Below are 13,684 nucleotides of genomic sequence, written 5' to 3'. Positions count from 1 at the left end.
AGAAGGGTGAGTGTAAGCTTGAGCTTGAGCTTGTATCCGCACCACAAGCTCCAAACACGAATGCGGGCGGGAGATGAGCAAATGTGGGGAACGTTTATTGCATCATGCCACACGGATCAGCTCAGCCCGGGTCCGTACATGAGAAAACAACCAAAACCCGTTACAAGTTGTAGGGTTAAACTGGAATTGAATGGTTGCAAGGCTGACACCCGTTGTAATCATCAATTACACAGCTTTCTTTGCACAATGCATTGCATAGTGATCTAACCACAATTTGACGTTTCACAAGCTTGAAAGAAGGTGCGGTTGCTGAATGGAGACTGATTCGTATTCGGCAGCAGTTCACTTGGACAAATGCGTAGAAGATGATGCCACGATCAACTGTGGCAATGAATGTGTTCTTTTGGGCATGTATTTCCAATGGTACGATATTGGAGTTTCAGTTAATCCTCCATAGGAGAAAAGAGAACCGCCATGCTGCTTTGGCGATTGCTTTGCATGTTGAGAGCAAATATCTCTGAACTCCAAAGTGAAGTGAACCCCTGGTAGGCCAACTACAACCAGCAATCTATCTCAAGCATATATAGAAATCTAACCCGATAGACCTAGCCTGCAGCAGTTCCAAGACATCGTCATATGTACAAGACAAAGCGGTCACTGGCATACAAACTGATGATAAAATTCCCAGGCTAACCTAGACCCCAAAATATAGACCGTTTTAGACGGCGCGGGTGTTGAATGTTCCTCGTGTTCGGGTTATACTCAGATACCGAGTACGGATACACTAAGCCCAAGCTGGAATGCATATGTACTTCATCTAAAAGTAAATGAACATAACAGAACAGTGAAAACCAAGCCATACCATCTCTTGTCAAAAAACAAATATTTCAATTGCAAGGCCCCCGATTGGATGTAACGGAATACATGTGAAGAGATAATCAGGAATCGCTGGTATTGCAACGACTTCATTGTTAGCGAGAACGAGCGGGAGAGGCGTAGAAGAACGTGCAGAACTTCTAAAATCGAGAGCCGAAAACGAAAAAGAGACAGGCCTCATGAGATCATCGGAACTGGGCGATTGGTGCAAGGGGCGGCTGATTCTGACCCAGTAGATCGGTTGATAATCTAATACTTTGCCCCTGGCGCGATCTGCACCCTATCGATGAGTAACCATCTAACCTCAAAAATTTGGCCGCAAAGGCCGCTTCTGAACCCGCTGCTTAGAACACACCACTTTCTCCAAATCTCTCGCGTCCGGGAGAGCGCCATCCGATGGAGCTTTCACGGCAATGCTTTGTTTGATGAGATCCTAGACTGGAAATCCCTGTGTTGAATGTTGCCACTCGATCCATACAGGACGCGTCCAATATAAAAATCACCTGTTGTGATTAGGATAGGGACATGCCAGTAACAAGGGTGCTCCAGAGACTGAAACATGAACACTCTGTGTTATTTTGTGTTACAGGAACCAAATCTAGTTCAGTTCGATATTCGTAGGCCAATCACAAATCGTGGCAAAGGCCGAATTGGCCCTGATTTCGATCTTCACCGCTTTCAATGGCAATGTGTAAAAGAGACGGGCGGTGCCCCTCAAAGTACTGGACCCTGGATAAGGGACGGAAAAGGACAACACCAAGGACCTCGAAATGATCTGAGAAGATTCCTCAAATTCCCGTGAGATCCCCGTAAAGTCGATAAACACACATACGATTCTTTTCAAGCGGTGACAATGCTAAAGCGATATGTATTCGCTTTGACTGGTGCAGAGGCATGTAGATGGGCCCGGAAGCCGGGAGGACAATTTGATAGTGGTCTCATTCTGGAACCATTGCTTTCTTCCATCTGGTATCGCGCACAGACCAACGAAAGCCCAGGGGTCCTGTGTCGTGAATGGCTGGCTGTCACAGGGCCTGGGAGATTCACATTACCTCCTTTGGCTTACAAGGTGTGTGAATACGCTATTGAGGCGTCGTTCCTGGTGCAATTTTCGCAACGGTACGTACCGAGACGGTGCAAGAGCAGGTGGTCCGTTTACTTCTCTCACTGTAAATCTCCGTAAAGTTAGTGAATTGAATGCCTGTAGTGGGCGTGTGGCCAGGCCAAGGCCCACCGCCCACCATTTTGGATGGGACCCCCCCTTAGAGATTCTCTGGGCCGGGCAATCGAGGAAATGATAAAACCTCCCCAACAGCCGCCGTCTGTTCTCCTTTTCACCACCGCCATCGCCATTGTCAACACTCCTCTTTTATAACAAGAGCCGCCTCTCCGACGACTCTTGACTGGACCCGGTGCTTGCTGGTGTCTTTCTTCTTTACCTAGAGGGTCCCTATTCAGTCTACTTTGCCATAAGTTTGCTAACTTCACCATGGATGCGCTGTGAGTAGCCTCCCTGATATTGCCATTCGAACACGCCAATGTTTTGAACAACCCCTTCTGACATGAATTTTTGCAGAAACGCGACCACCTTCGCGTCCTTTAACCAGACCAAGGACTACTTTGTTGTCCTCGAGGAGGTCTCCAAGTACAATGTCCAGCTCAATATTGTCGAAAAGCTCTGGGCCGTACGTCCAAACCGATCCAACGTCGCGAAACCACAGCAATACTAACTTTAAAACTCAGGCTTGGTACCTCTGGATGCAGAACGATACCCTCGCGACCGGCATCATGAGTTTCGTGCTTCACGAGCTCGTCTACTTCGGCCGCTGTATTCCCTACATGATGATGGATTACATCCCCTATTTCCAACAATTCAGAATTCAGAAGCAAAAGGTTCCCACCCTCAAGGAGCAATGGGATTGCGCCGCCATCGTTCTTATCAGCCATTTCACCGCCGAACTTCCTCAGATCTGGTTCTTCCACCCCGTCGCTACCTACCTCGGTATGGACTACGGTGTGCCCTTCCCTCCCGTTTGGAAGATGGCTCTCCAGATCGCTATCTGCTTCATCATGGAGGATGCTTGGCACTACTGGTTCCACCGTGCTCTGCACTACGGTCCTCTCTACAAGGCCATCCACAAGATGCACCACACCTACTCTGCTCCTTTCGGTCTCGCCGCTGAGTACGCTTCGCCCATCGAAACAGCTCTCCTCGGAATTGGTGTTGTCGGATGCCCCGTTGTCCTCCTTGCCATTACTGGCGAGCTCCACCTCTTCACTATGTACACCTGGATCGTCCTCCGTCTTTTCCAGGCCATCGACTCTCACAGTGGCTACGACTTCCCCTGGAGTCTGCGACACTTCCTTCCCGTCTGGGCCGGTGCTGCCCACCACGATCTTCACCACGAGAAGTTCATTGGCAACTATGCCTCCAGCTTCCGCTGGTGGGACTACTGCCTGGACACCGAGGCTGGCGCTGAGGCTCACAAGCGCCGTCGCGAGAAGAAGCTTGCTCAGATCAAGGCCAAGAAGGCACAATAGAGTGCTGCAAAGAAAGCCTGACACGACGACTGATAATCGATTGCGGTGAATCGAGTCCGACTCAGGGATTTCACGACCGGAAAGAAAATGAAGAGGGTGTTGATCATGAAGACTTAGACTGTTCGCAAACCGGGCATACATTGTCTACGTCGCTGAACTAGCGGCTCGAGCATTCGCATGGCGTTGGGGATGTTAACCAAGAACGAATTTTTACGCTTGTATATAGAAAGTTGCCCTGGAGAGGCTTTAGACATATTTAATCATCAGCATCGTTCGTTGACCTTTAACCATAACATCACCAATAACCATCCATATGTGAATCTTGACATCTCGTCATGCAGTGACGCAGTGGCGCAGTTGTCAGAGTTCATAATGATACACGCAGCCATATGGGCTTGTAGATACGTTTCTAACAAGCTGGATGTGCAATTGGAAGAACTGACCGAATTCTGCCTCGCAGGAATTCGATGTACATCGTTTCAAATCAACCGGAACCTCTCTATTTCCTCTTTGGGGTACAGCAGTCTCCTGCCGCCCCAGCTGCGAGGTCCACCAACCCGCGGATAACACAGCTCTGGTCTTCCGTTTCGGCCGCAACTGGGGCGGTCGGCTCCGGAGGCAGCTCACCTAGTTGTTCTGCGAGAGCATCACATTCGGCTGCCATGCTTATGTCCTTGTCCGAAAGTCCAGCTGGGTTATGCGTTGTCCAGCGGATGAAGGTTGTGTTATAAACCTGGAATGTGGTTAACTGCATGATAATTGACGTGTAAGCTGAAGGAGGGTTTACATTGGACCATTCGGGATGGTGGTTCTTGATTTTGCATTGCAGAGATACTCCTGTCATGAAATCCTGAGACTAGTCAACTCCGATGATACTCCTCAACATTTGTATTTCATGGTAGTTCAACTATTTTGAGTGAATCGCAGTACTCCCCTCTCAATCGCTTACCCATGTCTTTGAAAATGTCTTAAACTTGAACTGTCTTTCCAAAGCAGCACCATCCTTGGTGAGAGCCCATCGTCCACCGTCGGAAGTGAGTGCTTTAAGCGCAGGCGTAACGCTCGCAGCATCAGTACCAGCAGAGAATTGCGGTTGAGCCATCGTCGAAGCCAGGCGGGAAAGAGATGGAAGACGATGTGAGATATGAGACGGGCGCATTGTAGGGCGACCAAGAGATGAGGTTATAAGTGAAGGCGGGTTGGATGATGAGGCTGAAAGGCTTGATCGATGAGTGGCGGAAGTGGTACAGATTATGAGTACTTCTGATATAGAGTGGGACTGGCTACAGCACAAGTATCCACTAACACATCATATGTCCAGGTCGACTAACACCGAACAGCTCCAAATATGTAGGATCATGTCTTCTTGATTGCTATTCGAAACTAGGAATGAAAAGTAAATCCTTGAGACCACTATAGATTGATTGATCATTCGATTCTAAGTGCTTAGCTGCCCATGTTCTGTCATACACCGATGGTCCCCGAGCTCTGGTTCAACAATCTCACAACCTACAGGGACTATCAATGTCCACTAATGTGCCATTCTGCGTATTCGTCCTGAAGAGACTTAGTCCCGGCCAACTAAGAGGTTAGGAAAAGCAAGCCTCATCAGCCTAGACGCAAAAGTGCTCCAGTATTTGATACATAGCCATGGCAATGACCAGGAAGTGAAGCCCGAGCTAGTGCAAACGCTGCACACCCTCACTGGATATTAACAAGCAACTGTAACGGTTAAAGCAGCATTGTTAATTGCACCCGCCGCCTCTTTTTATATCACAGCAGGACGATCCATGAGCTTGAGAGCTCGACCAAGCAAGACAAGTCGTGTATTCGATCGTTTCTTCCTGTCACTGACCGGAAGAGTCGGATGTGGCGCCGATGTAATTGGATATAGCTCTAGAGATGGATAAATCCAAGCGTCTTGGCTGTTTAACAGCATGAGGAGATTGATCTGATATTTGAAGTATCTCATGGGGGCCAGGCAGGCAAGAATGTGTCGCTACCCAGCAGGCTTAGGTAGCATATTCTGACATGGCCCAAAAGTGTCAAACAGATAGACGTTTGGCCCTCTTCAAGACTGATAGCCCCAAGGAATCCCCAGAGATCTGTGTTTGAGATGAAAGTAGTGAGACCAAACAGGAGTCACTGAGCGGATGGAATAAGCAGTGTGGTGTGGTGTTCATTGGGTCGTACAACACGAACAAAGTTCTGTCATTATTCACCAATCAATAGCCTGGAAACCAACCCTACACCGCACAAAAGTAGCTCAACTCGATTCGTGGTTATGCATGATTTTACCGCAAGATTCGAGGTCGTATTATGTGGTTATACGCCATGAATGTGAGATGGAAAGGACCCCGAAGTCTCGAAAAGCCAGGACTTTCCAAAATAGGACATTTATCTCGCGAGTGGGGTCGCAAGCTCACGAGGAAGGTGCATGACTGGCATGGGCGGGTGCATGCATTGGATGCCTGAGGTGGTCCTAGCTCCTGCTTCTCTTCGGGCAGTTCTGTTCAGGTTTGGTCGCTGACAAATATTTTCTCTGCTACAACAACGTTCCCCTCTCCCCATCAGTCAGCAAATCCATCCAATCTTTTGGCTCAGGCCCGTCGTTTATTCCCATCGCGGCCAGTATCAGAAGTTCAGAACTACCGGTCCCGGGGGTAGAAGGGAAAGAAGTAGAAGAAGGAAAACCGAACAGGACTTTTGACTGGTTATTGCCCGGACTCCGAATTCTCCTCACCTAAATCAACCAGCTTCTTTATTCAGTCTACGCGTCTTTCTCTGTCCTTCAAATTAAGAACACAGTGAATATTACCTGTTGAAACGGGCTCCTTGACTTTCTAAGACAGAATATAACAGCGATCCGCGTACATTTTTGGTGGGTGTTTCCCGCACCAGCCGCAAAAATCGTCGTCAGCACTTACGCTTGCTTCAGGGAGCAAGATAAATTGATCCTAGCAGAACGAGGAACGGCTCCGAGCTCCGTCCTACGTACAGCACATACCGTAAGTAACAACCGCCAGCAGAGTTCGCGGGACAAGCAAGCCAAAAGCAGAAGCGAACAATCAGCAAGCGAGCGATAACCAAATCGTTCTAGCTCCTCCAGGTTTAGACTCGTCTAGTTGGTCCAGCAAGCGGAGAGAAGAAGCCTCCCCGGCCCAGCCACGCCATTTTCCGACTCGATCACCACTCACAGTCACACTTGAAAGGTCCCGGATCCAGGTTACATAATCCGTCATCCATCCGCCGGAACTCTCTCCTCACTCGTCTCCGTCAGTCAGCGTCAGGTCCCCCCCCTCGTTGTAGTAATCATCATCGCCCGCCCTGGGTCATTGCTACTTGGATGCTGAGTCAGACTCTCCTCCCCCAGAGCTCAAGCATGCAGAACTCCTCAGCCAGCGGCGCCAATAATCAAGGTTAGTCAAGACAACTCTTCTTCTCTCTTTTCCTTTCCTGTTCTGCTTTGCCTATTTCCTTGTCTGGGCGCGTCTTGGTTCTTGATTTGGACCTACTGCTCTGTCTATTATCTACACTATACTACGCCTCACCTTGGCCTTCGTCCATCGCGACATCTATAGAGCTCCTTGCATCTGTCTACTATTTGAATGGCATCCTTGTCGCGTCATTTGCGCAATCCCATATACAATACACTTAGAGGTTCTTAACCTCAACAGTTGCATCCGATTTTCGTTTCGACCACCTCGGCTTCGCGTCTGGTTCAATTACTGTTGACGTAGGTGCTGGGTGCATTGGCTAACACCGACCCCTCCACATAGAGCAGCATTTGCGCGCACAGCTCGAGCTCCTGAAGAGCCACGACGCGACAGGCTCATCCTCACCTACTGCCCCCGGACCCCGTGAATCTCGGCCTTTACAGCCCGCTCCTGCGCGGCCGGCGAATGGCTTCGATCATCTGTCCAGTCCTCAAGACCAACATCGAGTTCTAGCCACGAAAGGCGAAGTTGAAGCTCACATTCATCCTGATCTTCGCGCGCGAGCCAATCACGCACCGACAGCAAACATGATGCCCATTGTTCCTCCGTCTGGACATAGTCCAGGCGCATCTGCTGGCCCGTCAAGCGCTGCGCTTGCTCCAGCGCCCCCAGCGCCTTTATCGGCAGACGATCATATGGGAGACGGTCGCAAAGCAAAGCGGGAGCTTTCCCAATCCAAGCGCGCGGCACAGAATCGAGCTGCACAAGTAAGTCGACTGATGATGCCTCGTTGGCTGGCGCCGTGACATCGCCGTGCAATTGAGCTCCTGGGCTAACAATTCATCCAGAGAGCATTCCGACAACGGAAGGAAGGCTATATAAAAAAGCTCGAGCAGCAAGTTCGCGATTTCACGGATATGGAACAGTCTTTCAAAGCAATGCAGGCGGAACATTACGCGCTTCGGGAGTATGTCGTTCATTTGCAAACGCGGTTGTTAGAGACGTCAGGCGACTACCCCCCACCCCCACCGAACGTGAACCTTGCTCCCGCTCAGCCAGCATCGGCTTCAGCTATAGCAGCTCCTGCTCCTCATGCCGAGCCCGCGCCTAGCAATCCAGCTGCAGGAACGCCTTTGGAGGCTGTTGCGCAAGCCGTGGCTGGTCTTGCGGCTCAGGAGCAAATCGAGCGCCAAAGGTATCCCTCGCCGCATTTCAAGGCTGAGCCTTTCAAAGTTGAGCCCAGTGCTGAGGATACAAGGACTGCTGACGAGATTAACAAGCAATTGCAACACTCTGAGGAACCCCAAGCACAACAACCAGCGGTCTAGAGAACCGCATGATATCCATGTGCTCGGGGCTCTGCAACTGTTATTATGGCGTTAAGGAACTGATTGTCGTGATTTTATATTTATAAAGAGAGGGGCGTTCGGGTCTGTTTAGGTGAAACAAAGGCTCCTTGATCATGCGGGCTTCGCTTGGCGAGTCTTGCTGCTGTTTACCTGGGCTGTCACGTTTACGGATGATATTACCAAGACGGTTATATTTTGTTAGTCCAGATATCTACTCCTGTAATAAAAATGAGTGTCCCGGAAAACACTTTTAGTGTGGAGCAGCTGCCTGACGGTTTTGTGTGGAAGCGTCTATCATTTTCTCCTTTGGCTTTTTTTACTCTGGACAAGAGATCCCTGATTAAGGCAACATGTAAATTATTCTCATACCCGAACCGCTCCTAATAAAGAACTCGCCTTTGACTCCAGGTTTTCATCACTACACATTTTAAGCATACGAGTTACCCATGTCGTGTTCCTATACACATTAGTAAGAGCATGCCACTGTGGAATAGATTTGGACAAACCTTGATGTATTCTGGACCCTTTTCCTGGTACTCTTCTTTAGAGATTTTTGCTGACTTCCAAGCAGATGTACCCACCCATCCAGCCGCTCCCTTCCAAGCATCTAATAGGGCGTTTTCGGCACGGCGGACGGTCAGTGGTGAATCAGCAGGGAGGAGAGCACGAAGACCCTCGCGAACACGATCATCAAAGTTCTTGAACAGAGTGTTACCACCTGTCAAAAAGACATCACGAAGGAAGTCATCGCGGTTAGGGACATTGCCGAGACGCTGGTTGAGAATATCACCGGCTATCTCAACAATGCCTGACTGGTCGACACCAGCAATGGAGGGGCGAAAGACAACCTCGGGAACACGGATTCGCTCAACGTTGAGGTGAATTTGGTTGAGCTCGGCTTGTGAGGAGGGGTCGAAAGGTCGGGGACCTCGGGCAAAGGCGTGCAGGAGAGATTTCGACCAGTCAGACTGGGCTTCGTGGGTGTGCTCGTACTCAAAGTCAGGATCATAACGTAAAAGGTCCTGCTCCAGTGACTTGAGAGTCGAATGGAGATCTTCCTCCTCATGCTCGTCATCACTGTTGTCACCAACGGCGATTTGGCGATAGACACCCCAGTCATCATCGTCAGCACCAAAGTTGTCATCATCACCGCCACGTCTTCGCTTCTTGGTCGGATTGTCCGATGCGAGATTGGCGATACTCTTCATGCGAATCTGAGAGGCGAGGGATTTACGGTTGCCCAGGTCCTGCTTTAGTCGCTCCCGTTCCTTCATCTTTTGCAGCGTCTCAGCACGTCGTTGACGCTTCTCATCGAGCCAGTTCTCGAGGTCATTCTCTCGTCGTTCAGTATCGGCGCGCTCTTCCTCGATGACACGAGCCTTCTCTGCTTCCTTCTCTGCCTTCGCACGTGCTCGAGCCTCGTGGTTGGATTTGAGGAGACGCTGTTGACGCTTTTGCTTGATCTGGGCCTCATCAAGCTGGTCGTCGGGTATGTCAAGAAGGTCGAAGTTAGGTTGTTCTTGCTCCTCCTCTGGATCACCACCAACATCCTTTGTCCGGGCCTTCTTGATGGCCTTCTCTAAGTCTCTGATGATCTTTTCCAATTGGTTCTCATCTTTAATGTCGTTGCTGTCAAGCTGGCGCCGAATCTCTTTCTTGGTCTGATCTGTGATGTTTCTTTGCAATTGCTTGTAGTATTCCAGATCTTGCTCTTTCTTCATCAGTTTCTCCAGGCGCATCTTAGCCGCCTGTTGTTGAAGTCTTCGACCACTCTCTTTCTTGCGCTCTGCTATCCTGGCCAACTCTTCTTCACTCTTCTGCACGATCACTTCTTCTGTGAATGGATATTGCATGACAATATCGCGATCCTCGAGCCCTGTCCACTCGAGATAATTGGCGAGCTCGTTGTCATAGTCACGAGATACGTAGCCATGGTCCCGTAGCATATGCTCTGCCTGTGAGACGTTAAGCTTCCCAGCGAAGGCCGGGTATTTGAGTCGAATGAGCTTGAGGAGGTATTCAGCGTTGTGATATCCTCCCCAGTTTAATCGTGTGGCCTGTCCAAGTAAGGCTTTCGAGTTGTATACAGGAATTACATGAGTAGATGTATATGATGACGAGACCACGAGACCAGTCTTGCCCTTGTTGTGTCGGTATGAAAAGAGTGAATCGATTCCGTAGGCTAGGGAAGGCGCGCCGTAGCATTCGAAGATGATTTCGGTCATGGCTAAGAACGTCAGTATAAGCTTGCGGGATCGAATTGTTCCACGTACATTTTCTTGAGTAAGGGAGATTGGCAACAGCCTCTGTCATAACAATTGGCACTTCAATGGCACCGTCTGCATCATTCATGCCAAGCTTCAGGAAAATGTAATCGAGGACATGCTCCATTACGTCCCAGTTACTGACAATTCCTGTACCAGCTTCGAAGGCGCCTCGAATGTGACCTCGCGCGGTCGTGTCGGCGTAGCAATCTGAACCAGCAAAAGAAAAGGTCTTGCCTAGTTTTCGGTCGCGGTATTTGGCCATAATCGGAGGGATGCTGAACCTTGGCTTCGAATCGAAAGACCAGCCGGCGCGCACGGCAGACGATCCTAAAGGCGAAATGTCAATTGCCAGCCATCGCGAACCCCTTGCGCTCGAAGCTCACCATTATCAATGACGATGGCAGCGCTATCAGGCTGCTTCAAAGCGCGTTCGCGGCCATCTTTTGTAGGTTCGATGTAATTCTCGAAGCGTGTCTCCTTGACAGGGAAGATCTTGGCGGGAGGATATGTCTTTTGTTCGGGCGCCTTGATGGCGGGCTCATCGATGGCCGAGGGAGCCATGATTGCGAATAGGATGGTCGGATGGAGTTTACAAGTAAGAGACAAAAGTCATGACGGGAGGAGTAAAAAGGTTTAGGTTGGTCGATGTCTGACTCTAGTGGCCAATTGTCTGTCAAACTCGCAAAATACGGAGCTTCGTTGTTGGAAATTGAGAAGGTGTGAGGCTACAAGGCTGATCTAGGCCGTGTCATTCAATCCCGGGATCCACTTACGCGACAATGCAAGTGATGCAGTGAGAGACGACACATTTGACCTCCCAATGTGTCGAACACGTGCAGAGATTGTAATGTCTTCGATAGATGCAGGCCAAGGCTATCAGATACCTTCGTTGGCTTCCCCAGATTACATATTCAGTGACACTGTCAAACATGGCCTTTTGGACAGGTTTATTATACACAAGGTAATTTAGGTAAACAAGTTCAAGGTCAGGTAGGCACTCTTGGTTCTGGTAAAGCAAGCTTCCTGTCAAATCCCTTGCAAAGCTTCCTTTCTATATTGGAAGAGTTGGCAGTAAGTCATTATTTCATGTACAGTCGTGCGCCATCATAAATGCAAAAACTCCAGTCTGAGCCACCCATGTTGACACTCAGTTCGGGGGCTTAAGGTTGTCCGTGGCTAACCAATATCATCAGCGGTCGCAAACACATCACCATACGAAAGCCACTTACCCTCCAGGTGAAATAGAACGTTCGATTGGTAGTTCTTGAACATTTGCGCAACCAATTCAACGTTCATGTTCTGAATGTTGATGTCCTGAAGCGGCGTGTTAGTCATGGATTGATGTAAAATGTGACTCTCCTGACCTGAAGGCTCTTATTCATAACAACGACAGCTTCGTTGAGCTTTTCCTGCATGCTATTAGTATCCATATCTTGCGAGTTCAGCTTCGCCGAACATACCACATTGGTGATGATACGGGAAAGCAGTAAGTTCTGCTGGTGCTCGTGAGGGGATTCCTATAAACACGTCAGGTAAGGCTTCAGAGCGTTGTTTTGTCGCATTTCTCATCGATCCTACCATTTCAGCGGGCTATCGGTTTGAAGCGATAAGTAGACGGTCGAGGCAGTATTACTTGTTGGCGGAGTGCTCTGTTTACTTTATCCCATGTTTGGGCATCTCGTTGTATGTCAGAGCTCCAAGCTAGGAATACGGTGAGGCACGGCAGAATATCCAACGCGACAAGCTCATGACAGCGACAACCAAGAGAGACCTTGAACCAGAGCACTTTTTCCTGCATTAATCACCGATTGTGAAACAAGTCTGTAAAACAGCTGACACCCTTCGAGCCGACTTTGATAAAATTTCGATATCAGCTATCCTGAAACGAGACACAATGGCCGCCCCAACCGAGGCGCAAATCGCCCATCAAGAGCTTATAGAGAAGCTTGACATTCACTCCACTCATAAGAACTTCCGCAGTCCGGCCTGGAAGCCCAACCAGCGTCGAAACAAGAACCTCAAGGCCATCGTCGGTGATGCTTCCCGAAGAGAAGCCTCAGCTCTTGGCACGCCGATGGACGCGAGTGGTATTGCTACGCCAGCCGATGATGGACTCTCGACTAGCGGTACAAGCACGCCAGCCACCGAGAGCGGCAAGGAGCCCCCAAATCTGGCTCAAGCATCACGAAACCTGTCTAAGCTTGTCCTCGAGAAGAGCCTCAAACCGACAGGTGGTGTGTCGGCTCCAACAGCCACTTACACAAATATTGAATCGGCACCATCACTCGCGCATAACAAACATTACTGTGACGTGACTGGACTACCAGCTCCTTACCTCGATCCCAAGACGCGACTTCGCTATCACAATAAGGAAGTGTTTGGCCTCATTAGGACGCTACCTCAGGGTGTGGCAGAGCAGTTTCTCGAGGCTCGTGGTGCTCATACCGTCCTTAAGTGAGCATGGCTCCAGCTTGGGATGCCGATTTGATGAAATTGCGAAAACCTCAAAAACCAACGAGGCCCGGGAACCTGCCATACGGGGTTCATGCGAGGAATTACCAGACATACGCACGTTATACAAAGATGCCATTCTAAGATTACAAATAGGAGTGTCCGACCAACAAAGTCAAGCCCCAACTATGCACCCTTAGCCTTTCGGCCAAGGGATGGCAATTGACGCTCCGGCTTAATCGTGATCATGAGCTTGTTCTCTGCCTAGGTCGACAGACTACCGAGAACGTATGGGGAAGAAACGAATCTCAGTTGCCAGGGCGAAGAACGCCGCCAGCCGTCGCGGCAGGGACAGGAAATCTGTCAGAAGGAAATGTGTAGCAAGCTATTCCATAGAGTGAACCAAACGTTCTGTTTCTCAACGACCTCCCCTTTTTCTGGCTAATAATTGGAAACCATTTGACAAGGTTTCAGTGATTTGCGCTGCAATCATATTGGATTGCCGTAGACCAAGAGCGTTTAGTCGTGAGTCGCTTCCAACTCTCAGTGGAAGATGAAGAAGAAATGGAAGTCCTGTAAAGTCGGTCCTCAGCAAAATTTCAAGACAATCCACGCTCGCCCACTTTCACGCAGCACAGCCAATAGCCACGAAGCAGCCCCAGGCACCACCTAAACCCTGTTTGGAACAGCCCTGTCAATCGCATGTAAACCCCTGGAACGTGTCCTCGAAGGAACCAGAGCTGATGACGAAAAAAGGAAACAT

General features: G+C 49.6%; 6 protein-coding genes across 6 annotated transcripts; 3 read left to right on the top strand and 3 right to left on the bottom strand.

Moving 5' to 3' along the window:
• Window positions 1–2,365: 2,365 nt before the first annotated feature.
• Window positions 2,366–3,417, top strand: FPRO_02842 (putative C-4 methyl sterol oxidase; the record flags this gene model as incomplete). Its single annotated transcript, XM_031227012.1, has 3 exons — window positions 2,366–2,376; window positions 2,453–2,561; window positions 2,620–3,417. The coding sequence occupies 3 exons, from the start codon at window positions 2,366–2,368 to the stop codon at window positions 3,415–3,417; spliced, it is 918 nt and encodes a 305-aa protein (XP_031077491.1).
• A 499-nt stretch (window positions 3,418–3,916) lies between these two features.
• Window positions 3,917–4,519, bottom strand: FPRO_02843 (uncharacterized protein; the record flags this gene model as incomplete). Its single annotated transcript, XM_031227011.1, has 3 exons — window positions 3,917–4,150; window positions 4,205–4,267; window positions 4,367–4,519. The coding sequence occupies 3 exons, from the start codon at window positions 4,517–4,519 to the stop codon at window positions 3,917–3,919; spliced, it is 450 nt and encodes a 149-aa protein (XP_031077490.1).
• Window positions 4,520–6,799: 2,280 nt separating this feature from the next.
• FPRO_02844 (uncharacterized protein) lies at window positions 6,800–8,182 on the top strand (the record flags this gene model as incomplete). Its single annotated transcript, XM_031227010.1, has 3 exons — window positions 6,800–6,836; window positions 7,197–7,621; window positions 7,703–8,182. The coding sequence occupies 3 exons, from the start codon at window positions 6,800–6,802 to the stop codon at window positions 8,180–8,182; spliced, it is 942 nt and encodes a 313-aa protein (XP_031077489.1).
• A 448-nt stretch (window positions 8,183–8,630) lies between these two features.
• Window positions 8,631–11,031, bottom strand: FPRO_02845 (putative ARP5-Actin-related protein; the record flags this gene model as incomplete). The annotated part of the gene is made up of 4 exons (XM_031227009.1): window positions 8,631–8,660; window positions 8,710–10,430; window positions 10,477–10,797; window positions 10,854–11,031. The coding sequence occupies 4 exons, from the start codon at window positions 11,029–11,031 to the stop codon at window positions 8,631–8,633; spliced, it is 2,250 nt and encodes a 749-aa protein (XP_031077488.1).
• Window positions 11,032–11,617: 586 nt separating this feature from the next.
• On the bottom strand, window positions 11,618–12,051 carry FPRO_02846 (putative DASH complex subunit dad4; the record flags this gene model as incomplete). Its single annotated transcript, XM_031227008.1, has 5 exons — window positions 11,618–11,646; window positions 11,700–11,784; window positions 11,835–11,879; window positions 11,931–11,987; window positions 12,049–12,051. 5 exons carry the CDS (start codon window positions 12,049–12,051, stop codon window positions 11,618–11,620), a joined length of 219 nt encoding a protein of 72 aa, XP_031077487.1.
• A 313-nt stretch (window positions 12,052–12,364) lies between these two features.
• Window positions 12,365–12,928, top strand: FPRO_02847 (putative IES6 INO80 chromatin remodeling complex subunit 6; the record flags this gene model as incomplete). Its single annotated transcript, XM_031227007.1, has 1 exon — window positions 12,365–12,928. The coding sequence occupies one exon, from the start codon at window positions 12,365–12,367 to the stop codon at window positions 12,926–12,928; it is 564 nt and encodes a 187-aa protein (XP_031077486.1).
• Between the last annotated feature and the right edge of the window lie 756 nt (window positions 12,929–13,684).

The sequence above is a fragment of the Fusarium proliferatum genome (genome assembly GCF_900067095.1).
Source record: "Fusarium proliferatum ET1 genome assembly, contig: FPRO_scaffold002, whole genome shotgun sequence".
In the NCBI taxonomy this organism is placed as follows: domain Eukaryota; kingdom Fungi; phylum Ascomycota; class Sordariomycetes; order Hypocreales; family Nectriaceae; genus Fusarium; species Fusarium proliferatum.
Note: the sequence above shows the minus strand (reverse complement) of the source record. Positions and strands in the feature narration are given on the sequence as shown.